Consider the following 18494-nt stretch of genomic DNA (forward strand, 5'->3'; position numbering starts at 1 on the left):
GTGGTCATCATCGGTGTTTTCTTTGTCTGCTACCTCTCCGTATGCCCGTCATTGTAAGTAAGCTCACACTATGGCCATTGCATCCCCGCCGCTGCAACTTCCTCTTCTTCCATGTTCCGGCCAAAAGATCTTATGGTATCCTTTTTTTGTTGCTTGATGTGTTCCGATTTTAAATTATTTTCGCTCTTCCCTCTTTCATTTTGTTATCATCTACCTGGGTTTCAGGGAGACAACAAAGAAAATGTCTCTCTTTTTTTCTACGACGATGGGGTCTATCGCTAACCTACACTACCATAACTAGCCTCCCCACCTCTCTTTCAATCACCAATGTCTGTATTTCCACAAACCCATCTCCTCCCTTTCCTTCAGGACGTAAAATATCCCATCTTTGCTTGGAGGAATGGAAATGGTGATGGAAATTCGTTCTTTCTTTGCATCCGGTCCGGTTGCCATGCATCTACATCTTCATGTACTCCGTAAACTATCTCATCTTTGATCTCAAGAGCATGAGCGTATCAGTCTTGGCTAGTCTCTACTTGGGGTATTCTCTCTTCATGATTCTCGCAATTATGTTCGCAGCCGACATCGTCAGATTCCTTTCTTCTTTTTGGTTCGTGCATTATCTATTCTCTTCGATAAAGCTGGCTTGAATAAGGTTCTCCAAACCGTGAGAGTAAAATGTGTCAAGAGTGTTCTTTAGTAACGACGACCGTTAGAGAAACATTGGCTCATGTTTGCTCGGTGTAGAGGGAGACGATTTTCCACCAGTCAAAAATGGAAGGAAACGGAGATGCGATGGAAGGGGAAATGGAGTTAACAAGTTTTGATGAGAAGTTTTTGAGAAGCAGACCATTTACCGTACCAAATAAGATAAATGTTGATCGACGACGAGGAAAAGATCGGACCCATGTGGTACCGGAGATCAATAATTTCCGACGAGCCTTCAAACTTTTTGGCAGAGGAGATAACTCTTGGTGGAAGTTTGGGTTGAAGAAGTTAGATTCTTGAGTGTTCAAAGTTTGATCCTTTGCGGTGGCGAATATAAGGAAGCGGCAGAGGATGCAGATATTGGAAGGTGGAAGAGAATATGGTGGAGAGATTTTGAACGGTAAAGGTGATGATGTGATGACAGTATAGAAGATGAAGATGAAGATGAACAGTTAATGAAGGTTGATAATAGAAATATATAAATAATATTAATAAAATATTAAATAAAAAAAATTAATGAAAAATATCATGTCATTATATAGAAATAAAGTTTAATGATGAAATTGAAAAAAATAAAAGTATGAGAAATAAAAAAGTTTAATGTATAAAGTTTAATGATTAAATTATAAAAATTAAAAGTAAATTGAGTGAAATAAAAGGGAGGTTAAAGTTAAATTACTAAATTTGTAATCTATCCATATTTTAGATAGCAAATGAAAAGTGAAACGTGGGCCAATTTATTAATAAAGAGTAAGTTGGACGGAGTGCCTGACGGTTGTTTTTCAACTTTTCTTTGGGCTTTGCGTAGTTGTTACTTCTTTCGTTTGGAAATTGGAATTAAACATCGTTACTTTTACGTCTCAAAACGAAATAAAAGTTTGAAATTTGGTACGAAAGTTAGAAAGCGAATCAACAAGAAACAAAAATGGATTCATCGAACCTGGGTTCAGTACCGGAAGACGACCAGCAAGATAACAGTAAGCCGGTTGTTTCTGCCTTTGACTCGCGTCCTGATCGCCCCTCAACTAAGTGAGTTCTCGATCTCCCTCCTTTTCGTATTCCATTCGCTTCTTTATATTCTCTCTCGTTTCCGTGTTTCAATCGCTTCGAGCAACTTGGTTTTTTTCCTGTTTGTTTAATGCTTTTCTTGCTTGATTTTTGTTTATGTTTATCTGTTGTTTTATAAATTTTATTTGGGTTCTAATTTTCAACGAACTTGGATTCTGGAAAGGAAAACTAACACTGATTCAAACAGGACGGATCGCAGGATTTGAAGTTAGGAATTTCGTGGAACTTGAACTTATAAAATTTTTGTAGCGGCGAAAATAGATTTTTAATAAAAAAATATATAAAAAAATCTAAAATATATGATAATTTTAGACTTGGAACCCAAATGACAATGTTTGTCAAAAGGAGTAACGATACCGACACAAGCAATCGATTCAGGTGTATTGGTATAAAAAATGTACTGACTATCAATTGCATGTGCCTTACCAATAATCTTCTTTTTCATGTGATCCTAAATCAAACAATAATTGAGGTCACTCGTAAGTTTGCTAAAAAAATCAATTTAAAAGATAGTTTTGGTAGAGTCAGAACATATGATAAATGAAAGGATGAGGCAAGAAGAGTGGCAGTTCCAGACCCAATAACATTGAATATGTTGACCCATCGACTAAAATAACAGGGTTGATAGACTGATGCATGCTATTTCTTCTTCAATCATGTCAGTTAATGTATTCCTACCCAGTTTTTCTTGCATTTATTCATAATAGACATATTTGTGATTAAGTTATTTGTTGATGGATTATTTTGCATCTGCCTTTCTCGAACACCAAATGGTGCTTTTGGTTATTTCTTTCTTACTTGGTATTAATTGCAAAAAAAGTGCAGTTTTTCAGGTCTGAAGTCTTACTGAATTCAATACTCTCTCATTTATTGAAATTTTGGATGGAATGAGGAGTGGTCCTCCAATTGGATGTGCCAATTGCTTGAAAAAAACAGATTCAAAGAAAGAAATCTTCCCTTCTCTATGTTCCCGTACCTCATCTTCCTCTTCCGAAGGTTTCTCTTCTGAATTTTATACGTTAGAATGTCTTGAACAAAGGAGATAACACATTTATATTACTAACATCCAGAACGTTGGCATTCAATATTCCTCTAATCATTAGTCTTTGTATGTGGCCTTTTAGATGGGAATCACATTCTACTTAATTTGAGATGGGGGGAGAAGAACTATTTTTGCTAGATTTTCTGTTTTATTCTTAATTTTTGGTTTGAATTTATATTTTCTATGTTACTTATGTAGGTGTTTGATTTTTTAATAAACATTTTTGTAGGAGTTCTTCTGAGAAATACTCGCCCTTAGATTGGTCCGACTATTTTGATCGAGAGGAAGATGTCTCCATACCAGACTCAAATGATGTTGGTGTTATTTTTTTTGGCAGTTCCATGGACATTTTCCATTTTCAGTACCTATTTTATTCTAATATGCTTTATCATTTTAGGTCTTTCATTTATATATGGCAGGAACAGAAGGACCAGTTGTTTTTTGTCTACATGGGGGTGGTTACTCTGGGTATGTTTGATCTCCGTGATATATTTTCATTTGTTTTTATTATATACTTTACTTCTTTGTAGTACATGAAGTTTGATTCTGAGAGTTGTAGAAAATGTGTGTGAAATTGGACTTTTATCTTATTAGATATTTTCTAAAGATTAAGTGATTGGAGTGATTAATATAATAAATTATAGTAGAGGTACCACATTGCATTTCTTTTAGTTAAAAGTATAAATTACATTTGATTATCTTTCAATACAAAAATGATTTTTCCCTTGTTTCCTGTGATCTATGAATATTAAGGCTTGGCTTGTAAATTTTTGCTATTGCTATTTGCTTCTTACTTTCCAAATGTTGCTTTAAAATTAGAAATCCTAAGTTATGCTGGAATGAATATTTGCCTTCTGCATGGCAGAATTAATAGGGGTTCCTTTGTTATGCTGGAATGAATCTTTCTTCGAGAAGATGGGTGGTAGATGGGGCAAAGTGGTAGGTATTCATGAGAGTACAAGGAAAAGAGAAGACCTTACAATGGAAAGAATTTTATTGAGGGTGGAAAGCCCCTTTGATGTTCCAGAGGTGATCACTCTTGGATCTTATGGAAGATCATTCAAAGTAAGTATTAAGATTGGATCAGCAAGTGAGTATTCAAGTTCGTTTTTCAGTAATTTTCTGGTGGAGGATTCTGATGAGGAATTTTCTGAAGAAATTAGGTCTGAGGAGGATGTAGACAGGTTGTTGTCAGATCATGGGGAAGGTGAGGCATGTGCAGCAAGGAAAAATCGTCTGTCAGTGGACAATTGGATTGATCAGGGTGTGTTCAGTGGTTCTGGAGGAGTTAGTGAGAATAGACAGCTAGCAAGGCTTTCCTTAGATAGGAAAGGTATTAATTGTAGTCTGCCAGAAAGTCAAAAGGTTGGGAGTTTAAAAGTTGGTGAGTTTACAGGTTTGGGGATTAGAAGTCAACATTATTCGGCTGATGGATCTCAGGCCCATTCCGAAGACTCTGGGCAGTCTGGGTCAAAAGATTTTTCGGGTTTCATTTCTGGGCCAGCATATACAGTTAATAAGTGTGGGGATTTTGTGGAGAACCTTAATTTAGCAGGAAAAAACAGGAAAACGTTTAGAGTATTGGAGACGAGCCCAATTATAGAGAAGTTGGTTAATGCATAAATAGAGGCTGAAGAAGAAAGTTTAAGGTTGGTTGAACCGATTACAACTAATTTAGGAAACATCTCAAGGGGGAGACAGTTACACCGTTCTAGAAGAAAGGTCTCATCTGAGAGTGAGGTGCTGGAAACTAGAAGTTTGAGCAGTTGCAAAAGGGTCTATAGCAGGTCGAGGGAAAGAAGATATTGGTATGGAGATTTGTTGAACTTTACGAATGAAATAGATGGCACCAAGGTTGGGCAGAGGAAGTTGGATGTGGATTCCAGCACTGCAAAACAGATTTGTTTTTCAGCAGAGCTCATTGCTGATGGGAGTCTTCTTCCTAGCTTTGTTAATGGTCTTGGGGATGGGACCGCAGAGCGGGAGATTGAAGGTTACTTTTCTTAAGGTGAATGCTTAAGACCCAAATCTGGTTTGTTAATTAGAAGGAAGAGGAGAGCTAGAAGGATCCTGTTTCGAGAAGCCCTTGACCAGGTGAGCATTGATACAGCATCCTCCTCAGCTTTCTCGAGTTTATTGAAAGAAGCTGTAGAAACTTGGGAGGTTAGTAAGCACTTGGGAGTATCTTTTAAGGAAGGGAAAGAAGCATTTTTGGAAAAAATCATAGCTCTAGAGAAAGGCTTGATTGGGATTAATCAAGGTTTGGTTGATTGAGGGTTTTGTTTGTACTTTTTTCCCTTTATGAAGATGTCAAAGTTAGTAATATGTTCATGGAATGTTAGGGGTTTGGGGAAAAATGAAAAAAAGAGGGCTGTTCAGAATTTAGTCACTAGCTTAAATCCTACTTTCCTTTGGTTGCAAGAAACTAAGACTAAAAAATTCAAGAGGTCTTTCTTTAGAAGAAGTGGGATTAATAAGCTTAAAGGAGTTTTGGAATCTCCTTCAGTTGGATCAGCGGGGGGCCTGTTGTGTTGTTGGGATGACAATATTTTTGAGTTGGAGAGTCAGTTTATTAGTAGGAGATTTATAGCTACCTTTGGTAAATTTCGGAATAAAAACTTCAGTTGTGGTTTCATCAATGTATACGGTCCAGCAGTGGAGGAAGAGAAAACTGGTTTTTTTGAAGAATTAAGCAGTTTTCTTAGTGGACAGAATTTTCCCGTTTGTGTGGGAGGGGACTTCAATGTCTATTTACAAGAAGATGAGAAGATGGGCAGAGGTCAAAGTAGGAGCTCAATGGAGATCTTTAATGACTTCATTCTTCATACGGGCTTAATTGATCTTCCTATGAATGGGGGAAGGTTCACTTGGTGTAATAACCAAGAGAATCCCACGTTTGTAAGATTAGATCGTTTTTTGGTTGACAGTCAATTTCTAGCGTTATTTCCGGACATTTTGCAGTCTCTTCTACCAAGATCATTGTCAGATCACAATGCTATAATTCTTGTGAATAAAGGAGTGGACTGGGGTCAAAAACCGTTTAGAATGTTCAACTATTTGATGGATGAGGAGGGTTTTGAGGATATGGTTATTTCTTCTATTCAGAGTTCTAAGAAAAGTCAGAAGAAGGCAGGTGCTTTTAGTCTTTTAAGGAGTGCCAAACATGCAATAAAAAAGTGGTCTGGAAACAGAGATAAGTATCCAGGAGACTTGATTTCTGAGTTAGAGAAGAAAATTTCGAAGATAGAGGCTGATATTCAACAAAAGCAGGGTGTTGTCGATAGTGAGGTATTAACTGAGTTGAATAATTGTAGAGCAGAATTGTGGAAGCTGCACAAGATCCAAGAGCAGATTTGGTTTCAGTATTCGAGATCTAAATGGATTGCAGACGGGGATCGCAACACTAAATACTTCCATACCTGTGCTACGGTTAGGAAGAATTGGAATGCACTGGTGGCACTTAATTTTAGAGGAGAAACAGTTGAAGACCCATTTGCAATTAAGGACATTGTGAATGATTATTTTTTTTAAGATCTACAATAACCGATCTACTCTAGAAATTGATAAATTAAATCTGGATTTTTCCAGAATTTCTTTGGAGTAGAATCAGTTCTTAGAGTAGGAATTTTCAGAGGAGGAAGTTTGGGATGTTGTGAAGTCTTGTGGAAGTAACAAAGCTCCGGGTCCTGATGGCTTTAATATGGGTTTTTTCAAGAGGTTTTGGCAAGTCCTTAAGGAAGATATTCTGATCTTTAAGAATTTTTACTTGGGGAAGGAATGGGAACATGGAATAAATCATACTTTCATCACTCTTATTCCGAAAATTTCAAACATTAGTGGTTTGGACGATTTTAGACCTATTAACTTAGTTGGTGGTTTGTACAAGATCCTCTCTAAATGTCTATCAAGGAGACTTAGGAGCTGCATTTCAGATTTGATCAGTCCATGTCAATTCGCTTTTATTCCCGGTCGACAAATCTTGGATTGTTCCCTTATAGCCAATGAAGGGATTGACTTTTGGAAGAAGAATGGTTTAAAAGGATGTGTTTTTAAAGCTGATTTCAAGAAGGCATATGATACTCTTGACTGGCCTATTTTGTTCAGAATTATGAAGGAAATGGGCTTTGGTTCTAGATGGATAGGGTGGATTTCGAAGTGCATCACTTCAGCAACTGTTTCAGTCTTGGTGAATGGGGTTCCAACCGAGGAAATCCCAATGGCTAAGGGTCTTCGTCAAGGCTGTTCTTTGTCTCCGTTGTTGTTTAATATAGTTGGGGAACTCTTGAATTTATTGATACTTAAGGCTGTTTCAGGGGGTCTCTTTTTGAGTTTGATGATTAGAAATGAGGAGAAGAATTTTAATTTAACACATCTACAATTTGCTGACGACCTTATAATTTTCTGTGGTGCGTCGAAAAAACAGATCTTGAATGTGAAGAGGGTGCTTCGAGTGTTTGAGATTATTTCCGGACTTCAGTTGAACTTGAAGAAGTGCAAATTGATTGGGGTGAATTTAAAGGAAGAGGAAATTAAGGATTGGGCAGCTACGATTGGATGTTCAGTGGGTTATTTTCCCTCAGAATATTTGGGACTCCCTCTTGGTCCACACAGGAACTCTAACATTCTGTGGGATCCAGTGGTTCAAAGCTTCAATAAGAGGTTAGCAGGCTGGAAAGGCTCTTCTTTGTCACTGGCGGGCAGGCTGGTTTTGATTAAATCAGTCCTATGTTCACTTCCTATATACTATTTGTCATTGTTTAAGGTTCCAGCTTCAGTATACAAGACCCTAAACTCTATTATGTCAAATTTTTTATGGGGTGGAGGAGGTGGGAGGAAGAAAATCCATTGGGTAAGCTGGACCAGCATTTGTAAACCAAAAATTGAAGGAGGCTTGGGAGTTCTTAATATAAATTCGATGAATAGGGCTCTATTGGAAAAGTGGGCTTGGAGGTTTGCTATTGAGAGGAAGGCGATTTGGAGGGAAATGATTTGCACTAAATACAAAATGGATTCTTCATTGATGCAGCTTGACAGTAAGGTTTTTCCTAAATTTTCTTGGATATGGAGATCTTTGGTGAATAATCATTTTAAAGCTGATTCGATGGGCTGTAGTATCAGAAGCAATTATAGCTATAAAATTGGCAATGGGAGGAATATTCGGTTTTGGCAAGACAATTGGGCATTGGATCATCCTTTGATGGTCATGTTCCCTAGACTATTCTCTATTGCAGTGAACAAAACTGGAAGATTATTTCAGTTTGGGGATTACAGTTCTGGGGGCTGGTTTTGGAACGTCCAGTTGAGAAGGGAGTTGAATGACTGGGAATTTGAACAATGGTCAAACTTGATGGCTGTTATTTCAGATTTTTCTGTTTCTGCTGATGCTGTTGATGGACTGTTGTGGAAGGGGAATGGAGAAGGGGTTTTCAATGTTAAATCATGTGTCAATCTATATTATTCGGGTATTTCCGATTTGGAGGAAGCTAATTTTTGGAATTCTATTGTTTGGAGGGGCCTGTTGCCTCCAAGAGTGGAGACTTTTCTTTGGCAAGTTATTTTAAAGAGAGGTGTTCAGGGCATAAATGATTCTATGTGTCCTTTTTGTAATCTAGAAGAAGAGTCTTCATCTCATCTATTTTTTTCATGTTCGGTTGTTTGGCCAATATGGACTAAATTCATGGGTTATTGGAATTTTAAGTCTGTTTTTCATGAAAATGCAAAAAAATTCCTAGTAGCATGGACTAACTTAAAGACCAACTCTCTGATGTGGTCATTTATCCCTGGAGTGGTCTTATGGACAATATGGAAAACTAGGAATTATATAGTGTTTGAAGGAGGGAAGTTTGATCGAGCAGAATTATTCTTTCTAGCAAGGTGCAGGCTTGCTTCATGGTTTCTAGCTAGGGAAACTCAGATTTCTATTTCCAAGGATGCTCTTATTGCCGACCCGTCCTTAGTGGATTCTTGCTCGTCTCATACTAATCGGATTTCAACTAAGGTTCCTTGGTCCCCTCCTCCAAAGGGTTTTATTAAACTTAATGTGGATGCGGCTACTTCTAGTGATTGGAAGAGGAGTGGTTTAGGTGGTGTTCTGAAAGATATTTCTGGTTCGATTCTTGGCTCCTTCAAAGACCCTGCTGGTCCGGGACCTCCAACTTTGATGGAATTGAAAGCTATCCTAAAAGGGTTATATTATTATGAATCTATTCGCCACAGATTTAAAGAGAGATTGATTATCGAGAGTGATAGTAAGGTGGCAATTGGTTGGGTCAAGGATGTTGGTTCTTGTCCTGTCGTTTATGTTCAAGTTGTTAAGGAAATTATTCAAAAGCTTAGTGTTTATGAAGGTCTTATTAGATGGGTTAGTAGAACAGCCAATATAGAGGCGGATGTTCTAGCTAAGGCTGGTATTGGTTGAGAATTATGTTCTGTTAAGGGCTGTTTCTTTTTGGCTTTTTATCTCTGGAGGGAGATTAGACTTTGTATTACTTTGTAATGTTTTAAGATTAATGAATTCCTAGGGCACTCTTTTCCTCCTTCCGCTGATTAAGGAACTATTTTCAAGTTCCGTTAATCATGAAGGGGGTTTTTAGTGAGGCCTACTATTCCTATCAAAAAAAATCTATGAAGAACCAACACTGGGGTAACCCCCATGTTCTAGTTTTGTATCAAACTATCAATGCTTGACTTGGACTTGCTGCCGACGAGGTGGGATATGTGCGGAACATGCCAAAAAAATATAAATCAAATCGGGCACAATGAAAATGGGTTTGTGTAAAGATCTTAAGTTAGAGTCTTAGTACTCACTCGTAATCCCCCCCCCCAAAAAAAAAAGAATAAATAAATCCTTCTTCCATCAAGAATTTCTAAAGTCAAGTGAGAAAACCTAAATCTTGCCAACATTTGAAAAATTTTAAATCAACAAACCAAAGTAAACCCTAAATCTTGTAAGTAAGATGGATAATTTTATCATGTTTTGTGCTATAATATCATCAAGCTATTACTGTTGTGCTGTGAAGCTACTTTGAATGATAAGTTTTGGTTCCCATTTTCAGTTTTGAAATTCAATTCCTTTGTGTTGGAAGGATTTTGTTCTTGAAAAGACTACGAGATTGTCTTGATACGCGAGATTCCTAAGCATGCCTCTGCATTCTTCCTCTTAAGCAAATTGAACCATTCCAAAGGAGCCTTATTTAATCATTCTAGATTTGAAAATTGAGTATGTACTGTTATTTGTTCTTCCATTGGGAAATGGAGGAACAGGTGATAAAATAAATGGTATAGACGGCGTGAAATCTTAGACAATATTATTTTGCTCTGAAAATTACATAGAATGGCAGCCTTTCCCCCTTTCTTTAGATGTTTGGTCAAAATTTAATTCCATAGAGATTTTCATTTTAACTATTAAAGATCCACTATTTTGTCTGGGAAACATTTCTAACTAATTATCTTTTAATTACTGCTTTTCCATTTTATGTTAAAGAGTTCAACAATTACATGCTTGTTCAGAATGTCTGTGAAGTTAATTTAATCTTACCATGCTCTTCCTCCTTTTTCTTGAATAAATATAATAATGTTTTGATGAGATTTCCTAGTAGATATTATAGTTAATTCAAAGTTAGAGATGAGCTTCTTGGAAGATAGATCCTATTGATTATCCATATGCTTCATTGGATACTACTGCTTATCATAAATTGTTAACTAATCTTGGAGTATATTTTATCTTTAGAGGCTCTCCTCCCTTGAAGTTCAATCTAAAAATGTGCCCCTTTTACGTAGATTTAGGAGATTAATATTTTATTTATGCTTTTATCATGATTTTCTGATAACAGTGAGTTTTCTAACTTGCTTTGGCAGGCTCTCGTTTGCACTGACAGCTAGTAAAATTAAAGAGAAAGCTAGAGTAGTTTCCATGGATCTTAGAGGACATGGAAAATCATCCTCAGAAAATGATCTTGATCTATCTATCGAGGTACACATTTTAAGCATAGTAAATAGAAGTAAATGATATTTTTCCTACAAACTGTTGTTTTAATTGTTTGGCCATGAATTTTATCATTCTAGTAATGCTTCTACAGAACTAAAAGATATCTTACATGTGCAGACTATGTGCAATGATGTTTTTTCTGTTCTGAAGGCGCTGTATGGAGATTCTACTCCTGCCATTGTGCTTGTTGGCCACAGGTTGTGCTCTCCTGTTGTTTCAGTTTTGATAGCAGTGTACATAATTCATTTTCTAGAGGAGAAGCAAGTAATAAGAAAAGTGATCATTGATCAAGCACACTAATCAATGAGACTTGTCAAAGGGCGGCTTGACTTTTTTTTTTCCTTTATCTCTTTCTCTTTTCTGTCCGTGCATGCACAATGTATATGTATTATTAGCTCTAACAAAAATTTATTTGTTCTTTTAACAATCCTATAATTTGGAGTCATGGAATTCAAAGAATGAACTGGTTTCAAGGTTGTTTCTTGGAAAAGATTAAATTTTGACAATTAATTTGGAAAGTTGAATAATCTAGGCTGGTAATTTTAGCTCTTTATTTTGATCAAAGTAATATTTTGAATAACTATTTCATTGGTAATGTACTATATTTTCCAAAGGCATGTTTCCATAAAATGGCTATTGGTCTTTTGGTGATTTAGTTCAAATTGTCAAAATAGAAAAAATGAACCACCTGTTAAACTTTTATATGTTCTTTTGAAGAATGAAATCGGAAAACAAATGCCAAGTTATTAAATTTCTAATTATCACCTTATGTCAGCATGGGAGGCTCAGTTGCTGTACACAATGCTGCAAATAAAACATTGCGTAGTTTAGCTGCTTTGGTGGTTGTGGATGTTGTAGAGGTTGGTCCCTTAAATAGCTGGTTGAAATTATCTTTTAATTGTTTCATTGCTAGCAAAGCAATGTATTAAAACCAAACAAAATTGCTTCAGGGGACAGCAATGGCATCATTAGTTCACATGCAGAAAATCCTCTCAGGAAGAATGCAGCACTTTTCAAGTATTGAGAAGGCGGTAAATGCATTTTCTTATCTCATGAATGTCATTTTCTTTTATTCCTGTGTATATCATCTCTCTTTGATGTGATTAAATGTACCATGTTTCAAACTTATATGTCTGTATTTATGTGGATACTGGTGTAGGTCCGTATTTGCACTGTTCATTTTCATGTCATTAGGCTTTATAATTTGAGTCGATATTTGTGCACATTAAATTTTAACTATAAACTAATAAAGAATAATTTTTGTAGTTCCTGAAGTTATAATTTTGTTGATAAAAGTGGTCATGGAACCAAGTAGTGATCCATAATGAAAGTGTCACTACAGAAGGGTTTGACAAACCATTGAAAGTACAAAGTAGTAGGAATTCTGAATTCACTGCTGAAAAATATGGCAGAGGCTATGACCTGGCCAAGTATCATTTGGATTCTGGGACTGTGACACTTTCCTACTCAGCTTGCCAAAGTATACCAGGCCAATCAATCATTTTCTCCTCAATTAGAATCATGATTACGGATTAACGTAAGGGTTCTGGAATGGTTCAACTATCTCCAATCATATAATGTATTAAGATTTTTGTGCAACATCCACACAAGCTATATATCGACTCATGAATGATAAAAGGACTTTGATTAGGAATAGTTTATATGTATTTGTTGATTAATAATTTCAGTGTCGATGTGGTGACTGCCCACCTAAGTGATTTCCAGTAATGTCGTGTCATTAGACTGCTTCAAAACTTCTCAACTCCATTGGTATGCATGGGATATAGGATTGTGGGTTATTTAGTATGACCATAAGTAAGTTGAGCAATTAGTGAAGCGCTAGTGAAATTATTGGAATTCTATCTTGAGGGGCTGACTTGACTAGTGGTCTGCATGTGCTTATACAGGTGACTCAGCGGATAACAGCTGCTAACTTGCTGAACTACTTAAGAATTATATTAGAAGAAAATATGAAAATGAATAGAATTAATCAACGGTAGAGAAATGTATGTTCTATTGCTCTCAGTAAGGTTTTAGTTAAAATCACCGTTGGTTTTGAGTGCTAGGAGAAACTTCTAGTTCTTATGGTAAACTAAGCACCAACAACCAAGAGCAGTTAACTCTACCAGAAAAAAGGGAAACCCTCTAGACCAATCTGATTTTGTACTTTAGAAGGTTGGTTATTGAGATTTGAGAATACAGAGAAAATGCACTGCTTGCTATTCGATCAGAAGCGAGCATGTAGTTGAATTGTATTTTCTTCAAGCAAGTTTGTTGAAGTTATTGTTCTAATGGCAAATTAACATGTTCAGATTGAATGGAGTGTTAGAGGAGGTTCTTTAAGAAATATTGACTCTGCTCGTGTATCCATTCCTACCACTTTAAAGTATGATGATTCCAAGAAATGGCAAGTATTTGTGTCATATTAACTATGTACTGTTACCTTTCCAAGTCCAACAGAAATAATTTTATTTTTTTACCATAGTTATGTCTACAGAACACGGTTGGAACAGACTGAACAATATTGGAGAGGCTGGTGAGTGAAGTTTTTCTGTTAACTTCTATATGTTGTGCAATACTGACGAGGTCTAACATCATTGTGGATATTTGAGCTGAAACCTTGGCATTCATTGTAAGACTCCGCTTGGTAGGATGGATGGGAAGTGTTTAAGTATGCAAAACTAGTTAATCTTATGGTTAAAATGCCTAACCACTTTTTGCTTTGTCACTTAACTACTAAATTAACAAATTTAGAAAAATGCTGGTGAAAATAATATAATAAGTGCCTTGCCTGTGCTTGAATTGAAATAATGATTATAGAAAAAAAGAACTTTTGAATTTGTTGCGGAATGAGAGTTTACAGCATAAACAACAAATTGCATTGATGAATCTTTGTTAAGGTGTGCTGGATAACTATTTCAATGCAACTTAAGAGGTCTCCAGTATTTTTCCATTGCATTTTGTTTTCCTAGTATACATGTTTATGTATGTATTCATACACGTGTAACTAACTAACCTAGCAGCATATTAAAGTAGAGCATGTGTAAAAAATTCCAATGGCTAGTACTGTTTCATCTATCTTTCTAAAGAGTTAGGATAGAGGAAAAGGAAAGGGAGAAAAATCCCGACTGAAATGTAGGGTCAACTTGTTGTGCTTGTTGGATCAATTGGTTGAGTCAAGGTTCACAAAAGAAAAGCCGTTCCTTAATAACAAAAACCAGCCTTAATTACTAGTCCTTTCTAATTTTTTAAACATCCAATGCTAAATTCTTTCATATAATGATCTCAACAATTATGGTGCTATTTCTTGTTTCCTTTTTAACTTTGCTGTCTTGCAGGTATGATGGCCTTTCAGAAAAATTTCTATCTTCCCCTGTTCCAAAGCTCTTGCTATTAGCCGGCACTGACAGACTGGACAGGTTGTCACGTTCGATTGTTAATACTTTGCCTATTTAATTTGACAGTCCTTTCATTTTTCTCCTCTACGTACCAGTTTTTGTCTAATAACATGAATAGATCAGCACTTCTAGTGGTTTTTACTGTTATATCATCTCTGATTTTTGAGGTAAAATGGTTGATGTTGATCCAACTCTCCATTTTTCATAATACACTTCTGTTCGAGTCATATCCACTGGACATGGATATTGAGGTTTGGTCCTCCAAATAGAACAAGTTCCAAAAGAAAATTTTGAATCCGACATCCTTAGAGTCATAGGATTTGGATAACACTCTTGAAAGAAGTTCTATAGAAGTTTTTCTTCTTTGGCATTTGCATGAAAGATGCCATTGTAACGACAGTGATGAATTCTTAAGGATATAGCATATGGCATTGGAAAGGATCAAGTATAATGATTTTTTTTTTTACAATTGGTTAACTTTGCTTTTTCTTTTTACTTTGCGTAATAGAGCACTCACGATAGGTCAAATGCAAGGCAAGTTTCAAATGGTGGTGGTTAGACATACAGGGCATGCTATTCAGGTTCACAACAATTATATTTTCTCAGATGATCTCTTTTGGTATATTTTGTTTATGTTTAATTGAAACTTCTAAATGTTGACTTTGTAGGAGGATGTACCCGAAGAATTTGCTGCACTGATACTCAATTTTATAGCGCGCAACCGCATTGGTCCTCATGGAGTCGAGGTTTGTATTTTGTTCCCAAAATGTGTTTTGCGGGCGAAAGGTTCTCTAATCATACTAGAGTATCTTTTACCATTTAAAGTTCTTTGTTGATTTGGAGGATTCACAAAGGTTGCTTCCACATGTTTCAGTCTCTCTCGGCACAAAATTGAATACCGGCATCTATGAATTATTATTTGGTGCTTGCAACATTCATAGCTGAATTATATGTATATATTGTTCCGCAGATCCCCGGACTTGCCCGGCCGGAACAAGCGCAGCCGGAGCCAAAATCTTAAAACAGCAACCACAATGAATTTTTATCTGCTGACAAAGTTCATTCTGTGGCCTGGCTGTCTTCGAACTTACTGTCGTTTCTTTTGTTTTGTTTACTTTCATGAAGGGAGAGCTCGGGAGTTGTTATGTTCTAATAATAGTGGATACTAAGCATATTAATATATTATAAACAAAAACATCTAACCAAGTGAGGCAGCTGGCCTCTGCTTATATCCTATATGCAACATTATTTGTATATGCAATATGCCTCGGATCTGGTTAAATAGTCTGAAAACAAAATCATCTTTCTCAGGCTGATAATTCACCCGAAATTCATCAAATACAGTTGCAATCTAATTGAATAAGCCTTATTATTATAAAGGTCCATTTTTGCAATCAGGAGGCCGTAGGCTGATAACACAAGTATTCTGAAACTGAAACAATCTCCAATGACTGCAAATATTACTGCTAGAAGCTCATTTAGGAGGCCGTAGACTCCTTCAAATATGCGATCAGGTCGGCACGATCTTGTGGCTTCTTCAATCCAGGGAACACCATTTTTGTTCCAGGAATGTACTGCACATTAAATTTGACCAAATCCTATCAATTTAAGCCAAAATGAACAAGCAATTTCACAATGCCATCCCTATCAATGCAACAAACATCATACCTTTTGAGTCCAACATCAACTTTATATTGGATAAACTACTTAAACGGTCACTCAACTTTGAGGGTGTTAATGGTTTGGTCACTCAAGTGCAGATAGTGACTAAATGTTGAGTGACCAAAATGTTAATTGTCGTTAGGTGTTTAATGCTTGGATGATCAAAACATTAGCAACCTAAAAGTTGAGTGACTAAATTGAAAGGATTTGTTTTTACCAAAATGTTTTGACAAGTAGTAACATCAATGACACGGGATGGCAGTCCACAAATTCTCACATGTTCTCGGCATCGCCACAGTTCGATTCAAACTAAGCAAATATCCCACCCTAAACCACCCATACACCCACAAATAATGGGAGAATTCCAGGTTTTTTCCCCGAGCATTCCAAACCAGAAAAGCACAAGGCTCGTATGAACCAAAATCAAATCCCAGATCATAAACAGGTATAAACCATAAATGATTTAGTATTTATATACCAGAAATAGCAAAGGGCGGGCTGTTAGATTAGAATCCGATAATAGTGGGTATATATGTATAATGTATAATGTTATTATAGAATATAATACAAACTTAGGAGATCAATTATATTACTCATGTCATATGTATTAACATGCCATGAAAATAAAGTAAGGAAATAATAAGTTATAACTTGACAAGTGATATAATTATAAATACTTAAAAATTGATATAATAATCAATTATATGAAAATTTAGTAATCTTGTATTTCTTTCCATTCTGTAAGAGAATTTTAGGACAAGGGAAAACTATTTTCTTGAAAGACCAAAACTAAAAGACTAAGGATTTTAACATATCAATGGATTCAAGTATGCTTCTGAGTATAGTAGTTTTTGTTCTTGACACGTTTAGTTCATACTTGTTTACGGCTCAAAGACAGGCAAGTATAGAATTAACAAGCAAATAAAATCAGCAATGCATGCTTATTAATTTATCTGCACACACAAGTGGGCTGAAATCTGAATGCATCCATTCAGAATGAGGAAATTGAGATATATTACTATGACAAAATAACAGGGGGGAATGGGGTTTATACAGAAAGAAAGAGTGGAAGTGCCTTCTTAGGGTTGAGCAGATAATCATACAAAGTATGTTCCTCCCAAATCACAGCTCTGTTCTTGTTAGCAGCTGAATAGGAGTAGCCTGGGGTTGTACCCGACTGCCTTCCAAACAGACCGTTAAGGTTGGGTCCTAACAGGCCACCGTAAACATATACATATTCAACTCCAAACTTCGAATTTCAGAACAATTGAAATGCCTCAATTCAAGCAGAGTTATTTGGATCTGTGAAAGAAAAAGAGGCTACCTTGCTTGTGGCCGGCACCTTTGTCGACGGTATGGCACTGGGCACACTTGGTCTTGAATATCTTCTCACCGGCCTTTGCATTTCCAGGCGGAGCTTCCTCAAACGACGCCATCTTTGCAAGCTTCGGGTTGTTTAACTTTTCTTTCTTCTTTCTTTCTTTTGCGTTGAAGAAATAAAATTTGAGAGAGAAGGCGAGAGAACAAGAAATAAAGAGAAATTTTGAGAGCTTTCTGTGAATGTTCCAGAGATCGAGGAAATCGAGAAGCGTGGCTTGCTCATGCCTGCCGCATTAGATTTTAGGGTAAACTATTTATTTAGTTGTTATGTTTTAATAAATCAATATTATTGTTATTTCTTAAGAAATGAATGACCAAAATACAACTTTAACTACACTTTTAAAAAGTTAATAATAACAAGGTGATTAAAACAAAAATTAAAAACTAAATTGATGACCAAATAAATAATTTATCACTCTTTTAAAAATAATTATAATTTCAAAGATTTAACTTTAGGACCAACATACCTGCTCCTCTCCCCCTATTTCTTCATTTAATATTATATACATTATTTCTTTTAATCTATCTATTTCTTCATTTAATATAATATACATTATTTCTTTGAATCTATCAAGTGATTAAAAGAAGCAACTATCAAGTGATTAAAAGAAGCGTTATTTTACTTAAAAATACTAACATCATTATGTATAAGGTATATTTGTAATACTAATAAGCAAGAAAGATTTTAAACACATATTATATCGTAATCTTCTTAGATTATTAAATATATACACTACTTCTTTAATTTAGAGAAAAAATAATAGCAGAATTATATATGTATATATTCACAGTAAAGATGAACATTAATGAATGGAAACCTAATAAATAATGCATTGACCAATGGCCAAATGGAAACCTTCCATTCTTATAAACGGGTTTACCCTCTCTCTATATAGGCAGGCAATTATATATTATGCATGGACCTTCCTTGGGGCACATGGCATGCCATTAGTCACCATGAGATGAACATGATGGACCAAGTGAGTATGGTAACAAGAAGATCGAGGGCATTAGTCAATTAATTTCTTAATGTAATTGAATCTCAAATTTGAATCTTAAAAAATTTCTTTTTCTCTGTAAAGAGAAAAGTAGTTTATGGATAAATTTTATAACTATGAGTTATTTTTATTCTAATACAAAGTTGACATACACCGTGCACAGAAATAAAATCACCAAACAAAATTTAAAAAAAAATTATAATTTCATAATTTTTTCAAGGGTTTATTGATTATGGTAGCATAAGTGATGT

The 18494-nt window shown here is 35.7% G+C and overlaps 2 protein-coding genes across 3 annotated transcripts; one reads left to right on the forward strand and one right to left on the reverse strand.

The window, feature by feature from the left end:
• Positions 1-1532: 1532 nt before the first annotated feature.
• LOC120118533 (protein phosphatase methylesterase 1-like) lies at positions 1533-15407 on the forward strand. Of its 2 annotated transcripts, none has more exons than XM_039138557.1 (13): positions 1533-1737; positions 3048-3132; positions 3216-3286; positions 10676-10790; positions 10923-11002; positions 11581-11665; positions 11756-11836; positions 13118-13212; positions 13291-13341; positions 14144-14224; positions 14712-14784; positions 14872-14949; positions 15174-15407. In XM_039138557.1, the coding sequence occupies exons 1-13, from the start codon at positions 1634-1636 to the stop codon at positions 15222-15224; spliced, it is 1050 nt and encodes a 349-aa protein (XP_038994488.1). In that variant the 5' UTR covers positions 1533-1633; the 3' UTR covers positions 15225-15407. The 2 variants fall into 2 exon arrangements, with proteins under 2 accessions (XP_038994488.1, XP_038994489.1); XM_039138558.1 differs by lacking the exon at positions 1533-1737 and adding an exon at positions 2627-2772.
• On the reverse strand, positions 15403-17458 carry LOC120118535 (cytochrome c). The gene is made up of 3 exons (XM_039138560.1): positions 17190-17458; positions 16941-17074; positions 15403-15777 (listed from the first exon to the last, which is right to left on the reverse strand). Exons 1-3 carry the CDS (start codon positions 17299-17301, stop codon positions 15682-15684), a joined length of 342 nt encoding a protein of 113 aa, XP_038994491.1. The 5' UTR covers positions 17302-17458; the 3' UTR covers positions 15403-15681.
• Positions 17459-18494: the final 1036 nt, after the last annotated feature.

This window comes from Hibiscus syriacus, unplaced genomic scaffold (assembly GCF_006381635.1).
Source record: "Hibiscus syriacus cultivar Baekdansim isolate YM2019G1 unplaced genomic scaffold, ASM638163v2 tig00110328_pilon, whole genome shotgun sequence".
NCBI lineage: Eukaryota > Viridiplantae > Streptophyta > Magnoliopsida > Malvales > Malvaceae > Hibiscus > Hibiscus syriacus.